General features: G+C 45.9%; 1 protein-coding gene across 3 annotated transcripts; it reads right to left on the reverse strand.

Annotated features, from left to right (window-relative positions):
- Window positions 1-4,743: 4,743 nt before the first annotated feature.
- Window positions 4,744-8,722, reverse strand: LOC123186175 (uncharacterized). Of its 3 annotated transcripts, none has more exons than XM_044597958.1 (7): window positions 8,595-8,722; window positions 7,505-7,730; window positions 6,100-6,297; window positions 5,840-6,013; window positions 5,367-5,747; window positions 5,136-5,282; window positions 4,744-5,041 (listed from the first exon to the last, which is right to left on the reverse strand). In XM_044597958.1, exons 2-7 carry the CDS (start codon window positions 7,640-7,642, stop codon window positions 4,925-4,927), a joined length of 1,155 nt encoding a protein of 384 aa, XP_044453893.1. In that variant the 5' UTR covers window positions 7,643-7,730; window positions 8,595-8,722; the 3' UTR covers window positions 4,744-4,924. The 3 variants fall into 3 exon arrangements, with proteins under 3 accessions (XP_044453893.1, XP_044453892.1, XP_044453894.1); XM_044597957.1 differs by having other exon boundaries at window positions 4,744-5,056; XM_044597959.1 differs by having other exon boundaries at window positions 4,935-5,069.
- Window positions 8,723-9,914: the final 1,192 nt, after the last annotated feature.

Genomic DNA, 9,914 nt, shown 5'->3' on the forward strand with positions numbered 1-9,914 from the left:
GGGTCTCGACGGACTATCTGTTCCGAATGACCCTGAGGGATGCACCCATGTGGAAGAAGAAATCTATATTTTGGGACCTACCCTACTGGAAAAACCTAGAGGTTCATGAGGGAGTCCTGGACTAAGGGGTCCTCGGGCGTCCGGCCTGTTAGCCATGGGTCGGACTGATGGGTTGTGAAGATATGAAGACCGAAGACTCTGAAAGTGTCCGGATGGGACTCTCCTTTGCGTGGAAGGCAAGCTTGGCGATCAAACATGAAGATTCCTTTCTCCGTAACCGACTTTGTGTAACCTGCTACCTCTTGAGCTTGCGTTGGTTTTCCCCGAAGATGAGAGGATGATGCAGCAGAGTAGCGTAAGTATTTCCCTCAGTTTTTGAGAAACAAGGTATCAATCCAGTAGGAGGCCACGCTCAAGTCCCTTGTACCTGCACAAAACGATAGCTACTCGCAACCAACGCGATTAGGGGTTGTCAATCCCTTCACGGTCACTTACGAGAGTGAGATCTGATAGATAGTATTTTTGGTATTTTTTGTATAGAGATGCAAAGTGAAAAGTAAAAGGCAAAGTAAAAAAGCAAAGCAAGATTAAAGTGATAGAGATTGATATGATGAGAATAGACCCGGGGGCCATAGGTTTCACTAGTGGCTTCTCTCAAGAGCATAAGTATTCTACGGTGGGTGAACAAATTATTGTTGAGCAATTGACAAAATTGAGCATAGTTATGAGAATATCTAGGCATGATCATGTATATAGGCATCACGTCCATGACAAGTAGACCGAAACGATTCTGCATCTACTACTATTACTCCACTCATCGACCGCTATCCAGCATGCATCTAGAGTATTAAGTTAAAAACAGAGTAACGCTTTAAGCAAGATGACATGATGTAGAGAGATAAATTCATGCAATATGAAATAAACCCCATCTTGTTATCCTCGATGGCAACGATACAATACGTGCCTTGCTGCCCCTTCTGTCACTGGGAAAGGACATTGCAAGATCGAACTCAAAGCTAAGCACTTCTCCCATGGCAAGAAAAACCAATCTAGTAGGCCAAACCAAACTGATAATTCGAAGAGACTTGCACAGATAACCAATCATACATAAAAGAATTCAAAGAAGATTCAAATATTATTCATAGATAGACTTGATCATAAACCCAAAATTCATCGATCTCAACAAACACACCGCAAAAAGAAGAAGATTACATCGAATAGATCTCCACAAGAGAGGGGGAGAACTTTGTATTGAGATCCAAAAAGAGAGAAGAAGCCATCTAGCTAATAACTATGGACCTGAAGGTCTGAGGTAAACTACTTACACTTCATCGGAGAGGCTATGATGATGTAGAAGCCCTCCGTGATGACGTCCCTCTCCGGCGGAGCTCCGGAACAGGCCCCAAGATGGGATCTCGTGGATATAGAAATTTGCAGCGGTGGAATTAGGTTTTTGGCTCCGTATCTATTCGTTTGGGGGTACGTAGGTATATATAGGAGGAAGAAGTACGTCGGTGGAGCTTCGGTAGGCCGACGAGGGTGGGGGCGCGCCTGGGGGTATAGGGCGTGCCCCCTACCTCGTGCCCACCTCGAAGCTTCCTTGGCGTAGGGTCCAAGTCTCCTGGGTCATATTCGGGAAGAAAATCACGTTCCAGAAAGGATTATTCTGTTTGGACTCCGTTTGATATTCCGTTTCTTCAAAACACTGAAATAGGCAAAAAAAACAGCAATTCTGGGCTGGGCCTCCGGTTAATAGGTTAGTCCCAAAAATAATATAAAAGTGGAAAATAAAGCCCTATATAGTCCAAAATTATAGATACGTTGGAGACATATCATAACCCTAGATCCCTCCGGTGTCTATATAAACCGAAGGGTTAGGTCTATAGGATCGAAGACTCATTACCATAGTCATACAGGCTAGACTTCTAGGTTTAGCCATTACGATCTCGTGGTAGATCAACTCTTGTAATACTCATATTCATCAAGATCAATCAAGCAAGAAGTAGGGTATTACCTCCATAGACATGGCCCAAACCTTGGTAAACATTGTGTCCCCCGTCTCCTGTTACCATCAATTCTAGACGCACAGTTCGGGACCCCCTACCCGAGATCCCCCGGTTTTGACACCGACATTGGTGCTTTCATTGATAGTTCCACTGTGCCATCGTCAAAAGGTTTGATGGCTCCTTCAATCATCTACAACGATGCTGTCCAGGGGGAAGTCTTCCTCCTCGGACAGATCTTCGTATTCGACGGCTTCGCACTGCTGGCCAACTCGCTTGGCCATCTGGAGCAGATCTAAAGCTACGCCCCTGGCCAATAAGTCAGACTTGGGAGCTTGAATTACGTCGCAGACATCTGTGGAGACTTGATCTTCGACGGATTAGTGACTGTGGCAATCTCTCCCTGTCACCTTGATGAACATGACTTAAATCTGTCATCGGACCACATCCAGGAGATATCTCCTGTAACTACTCTGGCCTTAGATCCGGAGCAAATCGCGCCATTCGAGGACGGGAAGCTCAACCCCGCCACGGAGGCCACAGATTCCGCGGCGTTGGAGCCGCACACAGACTTAGCCTCATGTGATATCTGTGTCATCGGAACTCCGGACTCGTTTCCGGCTATAAGTTCCAAACCATGTGCGTCCGCAGATGCCGCGGACATCTTCCGACACTCACCTTTCGGCGACATGCTAGACTCATTAAAGAATCTATCCTTGGCGAGGGACTCACATCCAAATTATGTCCGGTCCGAACGGGAGGCTGATGATGGAGAATTTTGTTTCCCACCCGCCACCCACTTCATAGCCACTATCGAGGACTTAACCGACATGCTCGATTACGGCTCCGAAGACATCGACGGTACGGACGACGATGCCGATAAGGAGCAAGGCCAAAACCCACCATTTACTGGACGCTGGACGGCCACTTCTTCGCACGATGTATACATGGTGGATACACCTAAAGAAACTAACGACGACGACAAAGAAGATCCAGTTGAGGATAAACCCCCTGAGACACAGCTCAAACACCGGCGCTCCCGCCTCCGCTCTAAGTCACGTCGTTTCGAAAACAACAATACTGGCACCGGAGAAAATAATACTCCGGACGATGCCGAAAATAATGAAGGCCCTATTGAAATAACTTCCGAATAGGAGGAACAAAGAAACGAGCACGATGAACAGTCCACACATGAAGACTCGGAGGACGGTCATTATCTTCCACTCTCCGAGGATGAGGAGAGCCTCGGCAACGAGGATTTCATCGTGCCTGAGGAACCTCTCAAGCAGGAGCGCTTTAAACGCCGGCTAATAGCCACTGCAAGGAGCCTGAAAAAGAGACAGTGATAACCCACAAGTATAGGGGATCACAACAGCTTTTGAGGGTAGAGTATTCAACCCAAATTTATTTATTCGACACAAGGGGAGTCAAAGAATATTCTCAAGTATTAGCAGCTGAGTTGTCAATTCAACCACACCTGGAAACTTAGTATCTGCAGCAAAGTGTTTAGTAGCAAAGTAGTATGATAGTGGTGGTAACGGCAACAAAAGTAAAGACAGCAAAAGTAATGTTTTTGGTATTTTGTAGTGATTGCAAAAGTAGCAGCGGGAAAGTAAATAAGCGTAAACTAGTATATGGAAAACTCGTAGGCACCGGATCAGTGATGGATAATTATTCCGGATGCGGTTCATCATGTAACAGTCATAACATAGGGTGACACAGAACTAGCTCCAATTCATCAATGTAATGTAGGCATGTATTCCGTATATAGTCATACGTGCTTATGGAAAAGAACTTGCATGACATCTTTTGTCCTACCCTCCCGTGGCAGCGGGGTCCTATTGGAAACTAAGGGATATTAAGGCCTCCTTTTAATAGAGAACCGGAATAAAGCTTTAATGAAAGTGCAACTATCCCTGGGTTGTTTTGGTAATTCCTAACAACATATAGCTCATTGAGCTAACATTATTCCAAGATTAATATTTCAGGAAAAGCTCAATGAATGCCATGGCATGGATGAGGAAAGTGGATCCCTCAAAATTCTAAGGACAAAGGATTGGCTCAAGCTCAAAAGCTCAAGACTCTACATTTTATATTTTAGTGATCCAAGCTCACATTGAGTCTACACTACAGGAAACTGCTAGTTTGCCGTCTGTGGATAACAGACGGCAAAGATGTAAATCCAGACGGCAAAGAGTTTGCCGTCAGGAAGTAGACGGCAAATTCAGACGGCAAAGAATAATTGGCAAAGAATACTTTGTCGTCTACTATTTTTTCTGCTTGACGGCAAAGACTTTGCCGTTAGTCTATACCTTCTGCCGTCAGCGGGTAAAGCCAGACGGCAAAATATTGCAGCAGACGGAACGGATGGACTGACGGACGGCGTCAAGTGTTTTGTCGTCTACCGGCCGTCCAGGCAGACGGCGAAGTCTATTAACTTTGCCGTCTGTCGATCGATCCCTAGTGGGCAAAGATGCATACTTTGCCGTCTGGTAGGGTTCTCCCAGACGGCAAATAGTCACCTCTTTGCCGTCAACCATCCTGTTGGCCAGACGGCAACATTCCAGCAGAAGCACAGGCTAGCGACATGTGGCAGTTTTGCCGTCTGTCCCTAGACGGCAAAGCTTTTTTATATAATCTCAAATTTTAATACACAATTAAACAGTTTAATACATAATATAGTAATTGCCTTGATCCATAACCAAAGATCCTCACAGCACAGAACCATAACAGGACAGCATATAGTTCCATAGCAAATATAAGCAACAATGAACAAAGTTCCATAGCATATAGTCCCAGGACAAAGTTCCATAGCATACAAGATTGAATGGTGACTGTCACGTTTTGGCACAAGAACAAATAACGTGCTTGAAATCATCAATATGCCAAACAGACAAAAGAACCACCAACCATACTCGATCTCATACATTCGGAGAACCACCAAGGTTGTTGTCGCTTGGGCCTCGTGCATGTGAAGATCCATCAGTATTAGATCCATGGCCTGATTGATGAGGCATCGTCATAGCGGGCATACCATTCTGGGTACAATAAGCCTGCAAATTATGTTTGAGTGAAGATTAAGTACTGGTGGTAGAAGAGTTCATGTATGTCTTTGGCAATTAAGGAACTAACCGCAAACATTGCAAAGCATTGACTAGTTTGTGCCAACACCGCCTGCTGCACCGCCTGCTGCACCGCTTGCTGCGTCCTCTCATCAGCCAGTCGCCTCTCCTCCGCCCTCTCCTCCGCCGCCACTCGCCTCAACTCCGCCAGTCGGGCCTGCAAAATATGGCATGGCAATCGCATCTTCAATCCAACAGTAAGTAAGAAACAAACATATATAGAAGGACTTGTATAGAATACCTCCATCTCAACCATAGCTGGAGTCGAGCGTTTACATGTAGAAGATTTTGAGATACCTAACCGAGCTTTGTATTCAGGGAGAGAGCTACGGGAGGAACTAGGGAACATGCCTCCTGCAATTGCTTCCTTGCCATGTTTCCTGCCTTCTCCAGAGATCATGACCAACGCGTGGTCAAGAGGCTCTGTTGTCACATCATACTCGGGCCCTTTCAACTCTTTTGCCATCCCTTTAAATTTCTCCATCCGATCGTAGGCGGTCTTGCTGGAGTACGCGGACGCTGTGTCATTCTCATCGTAAGGCGTGGCTGTTCTGTACGGTGCCTTATGGGCCAAAGCATACGAGACGAAAAGGTTGGGCAGTGGAGCATTATGGTGAGACGCCTGCAACCAAAGCAACATGATTAAGATTTCATCACAAGGATTGGCAACATGTATGACAAGAAAAAGCTTATGAAGAACTCCATAAGATATACCCAACGTTCACCGAACTCCATAACGTTCAAGTTGCCTTGATGATGTGGTGGATCCAGCATTGCGGCTCGCCGATTTCTATAATCTTTGTTTTTCGCCCTGTACTCTTTGGAACACCAATAGTCCACGATCCGCTCCCAACACTCCCCCTTATCGACGCACCATCTCGGAGTAACCTAATTGATCAATTGCATCTCATATATGTCAAAAAGAAATTGAGTGCCAGCCTGTTGAGGAAATAACAAGCATGAATATGCTTTACCTCCATGTACTTGTCCTTCTCAAGACGGAGTCTCCTACCGGCTTTCTTATCAAGACTCTTATAGCCTTGAGTTGCCATATATTTGCGGACGGCTAAAGGGCGCGCCTCATGCATCAGATTATGCACAAGCTTCGGGCAATGTTTGTTGACAACTGCTCGTGCCTCCTCCAACTTTCCATCCTCGCATCTATAGAAATCCTGCAAATATAGAGAAAATTAGTTTGGTGCAGTAATTTTCAAACCTTTAAGTCTGAGGTTTCTTATAAAATCTAAATAAAGTAAAATCTGCTAGTAGTACGTGTACTGGTTATGGAAACTGAATTTGTTTGGTGCAGTGTAGTACGTGTACTGCTAACATATTAGCTATATGATCTAGTACATGTGAGGATGGATGTGATTTGTGCAGAATGCATCTGAAGGAAGATAGTGTCAACTGACGAAAAAACTACATGTCAAGCGATCAACATGTGGATTCAGGTTGCAGCGTCAGTGAGCTCCAAGCACTATGTACTCTGTACACAGCCATTCACCCAAGCACTCTGTACAGCCACAAATCGCAGAAATATTTTCAACCCAGCTTCAAGCGATCAACATATTTTCAACCCAGCTTTACTACACAAAAGTACTCTGTACAGCCACAAATCGCAGAAATTATATCCTGTGAAAAAAATTGTGCCCAGCCATTCACCCAAGCACTATGGCCCAGAGATGGGCTCCTTTAAACATTGTTGCTCAGAAATTTCATTCAATAAAGATGATCAGATGCACATATTTCTTTGAATTGACAGGTCCAAAAATCAGGTATATATATATGCACCCAGGTTCTAGAAATATACTCTAGATACAAATAACACAATTAAGAAATACAGTACGCACTAGTTTTCCAACATAGGGAGCTCCAGTACTGAATATGTACTCTTTCTAGGAATTCATATATTAATAACTAGAGGTCGAACCAAGATTTACAGCAAAGTATCCACGTCACAGATTTTTATTCAAGTTAGATATCTGCAGGTTAATCAGCAGAGCTCAAAGAATGCCTCATGTGCTATACACACACATTTATAAATAAACTAGGCTGTCCATCCGTCCATGGTGGGCGCCTCCTCGCCTTTGTGGCTACAGGAATATTAAATCTAAGTTTTGCTACTGCAGTATTATTGTCTGCTAGCATTCTTTTAAGAAAAATAAAGTAAAATCTAAATCTAAGTTTTCTAGATAGTTTTGCTACTGCAGTATTATAGTCTGCTAGCATTCTGTTAAGAAAAATAAAGTAAAATCTAAATCTAAGTTTTCTCATGGGTGGAATATTTAATTCTCGAGTGCAGCATATATATCAACGGCTAGAAGTTTTGCTACTACAAGACGGTGGAGATGCAGTGTCTGAAGGAAACTTAATGATTACCCAAAGTTCGGCAAAGACCCGCTCGGCTTTGTTGTGAAACTCGATGTTGTTGGCTACACTAAGATCCTCATAGGCTTTGTAGTGGTCCCAGGTACATGCTGGCTTCGGAACTTTGCCCTCCCCAGGCAAAGTAACCATGCCAGGGTAATGCTCCTTAATGAGGCTCCCAAGGACGCCGTTCACGTGTCGGTACTTTCCCCTGCTAGCTCCAGCTTTCTTCCAACCGCTACATAACAAGAAGCCAAAGTTGTTAGCAATTGTTGCATACATTGAAGGTAGAAAATGGGAAGCCAAAGTTAGTTACATTTCTCCACATGGAGCAATACATGGCCTCTGCTCCACAGGAAGCCCTCGTTCCGGGAGCCTTGAGGAACCACGTAGGTACCTGGACCGACCCTCAACTTGGATGAAACCAGCATGCTCCTCGTCAGAGGTCGAGACTTGACATGAAAATAAAATCTAGTGGCATCGGCACGACGACCGGAACGAAGCAAATAGGGGAGGGGGAGGAGATGATAGTCAAGCTCATCCCGAGACCGTAGAGGCGGTAGTCGAACAACGATGGCAATGGCAACGGGACGGACAATGCTCCTCGAGGTGAAGAGAAAATCCCTGCACATGAAAAGCACCGGCACAACCAACATAAGCACTCATGAAACAATCTGATAAAAACATTATCAACATCATCTCACAGTTGACAACTATATATATATGTGTAGCAAGACTAGACTCTCTGGCTTGTCTTCTCCAATCTAAGCATGTTGCAAAAAACTGAGCATTTAATTTCCTACGAGCATTAATCAAAAGTTGAAATTTTGCCTTGCAGAACAACCATCAGCAAATAATCCATACATCCATCAGCAAATCATCCATACATCCATCATCAAATCAGCATGGACAAGCACAAGGCTGCCTTATACTAAAAAATTTAGGCAGAAGAAAATGGAAAGGGATACATCCATCAGCCAATCATCCATACATCCATCTACGCATCCATCCTTGCATACATCTATAAATCCATCCACATATAATGCAATCCATACATCTATCCATCTAAAAGAATATGAACAGAGATGGGAGCGATGCTCACCGTGGGGTGGGGCAGAGGGGGAGGTGGTGCCCCGCTTAGGTGGTAACCAGCGGCGGCGGATGCGTAGGAGGGAGCCGGCGGCGGTGCTGCCCACGGCAGCCATGCCGCTAGGGCAGGGGAGGACGGCCAGGTGGCGGTCGCGCCATTGGAGGAGGATGGGTGGGGGGTGCGGTGGACAAGGGTCCAAACGGCGGCGCGGTGGAGGCGGGGACCAGCTGCGGCGGCGCGGTGAAGGTGGAGACGGGCGGCGGCGGCGCGGTGGAGCCGGGGACGGGCGGTGGCGGCGGCGCGGTCGAGCCGGGGACGGGCGGGGATAACCTAGCGTGCGGTCGAGACAGAGCAATCGGGGAGATGCGGTCGGGTGGGGGATTTTCTTTTCTTAGTTTCCATTATTTTGCCGTCAGTGGGACCAAAAGGAGACGGAAAAGCAAGGCTCGGTGCCAGGTTTTTTTTCTATTAGTTCGCCGTTAGTAGGACAGCATGCAGACGGCAAAGCAACTAACTTTGCCGTCAGTGGATAACAAACACAAACGGCAAAACTGGGGCACCGTTACCTACCGTCAAACTAGACACGTGTCCATCCTTTGCCGTCACTCAGTGAAACAACAGACGGCGAAGAGCCAGTTTGCCGTCTTGGTTTCTTTGCCGTCATCCTTTCTCTAGGTTTGCCGTCAGCCAGTGCGCTCACAGACGGCAAAGAGCAGATTTGCCGTTAGTCATACTTTGCCGTAAGCTCATGACGGCAAAGTTTTCTTTGCCGTCTACCCCGACGAAATGCTGACGGCAAAGCCGCTCACTGACGGCAAACTAGCAGTTTCCTGTAGTGCTATAGGAAAATCCAATACTATCAAGGAGGAATGAGGTGTTGCTTAATGAGCCTCTTGCTTCATGTGCTTAGTGATATGCTCCAAAATCCTCAACTACCTTCCCACATCCACATTTGACCTAAACCAAAAGTCAAACTCGGCCCCACCGATTCTTTCTATCCGGCGCCACCGAGTTTCACATGTCATAGCCACTGCCACAAACCCTAGCCAAATCGGTTTCACCGATAGGGATCTCGGTCTCACCGAGATGGGATTGTAATCTCTCTGCTTCCCTTTGTAACGTTTCGGTGTAACCGAAGTGAGCGATCTGTCCCACCGAGATTGCAATGTAAACTCTTTGTTTCCCTTTTCTAACATTTCGGTCTCACCGAGATGAGCGAATCGTCCCACCGAGTTTACCTGACCAACTCTCTGGTTAGCTTATTACCAAAAATCGGTCCCACCGAGTTTGTGTAATCGGTCACACCGAGATTACGCTATGCCCTAACCATAA

This window comes from Triticum aestivum, chromosome 2A (genome assembly GCF_018294505.1).
Source record: "Triticum aestivum cultivar Chinese Spring chromosome 2A, IWGSC CS RefSeq v2.1, whole genome shotgun sequence".
In the NCBI taxonomy this organism is placed as follows: domain Eukaryota; kingdom Viridiplantae; phylum Streptophyta; class Magnoliopsida; order Poales; family Poaceae; genus Triticum; species Triticum aestivum.

Bases quoted from the DNA above. Each gene is read 5' to 3' on its own strand.
- LOC123186175 (XM_044597957.1), bottom strand. From the start codon at position 7,642: ATGGTTACTTTGCCTGGGGAGGGCAAAGTTCCGAAGCCAGCATGTACC. The intron at 5,283-5,366 runs GTATTCTATACA...CATATTTTGCAG, and splicing joins CAGCTATGGTTGAGATGGAG to GCCCGACTGGCGGAGTTGAG. The intron at 5,057-5,135 runs GTTAGTTCCTTA...CATAATTTGCAG, and splicing joins AATGCTTTGCAATGTTTGCG to GCTTATTGTACCCAGAATGG.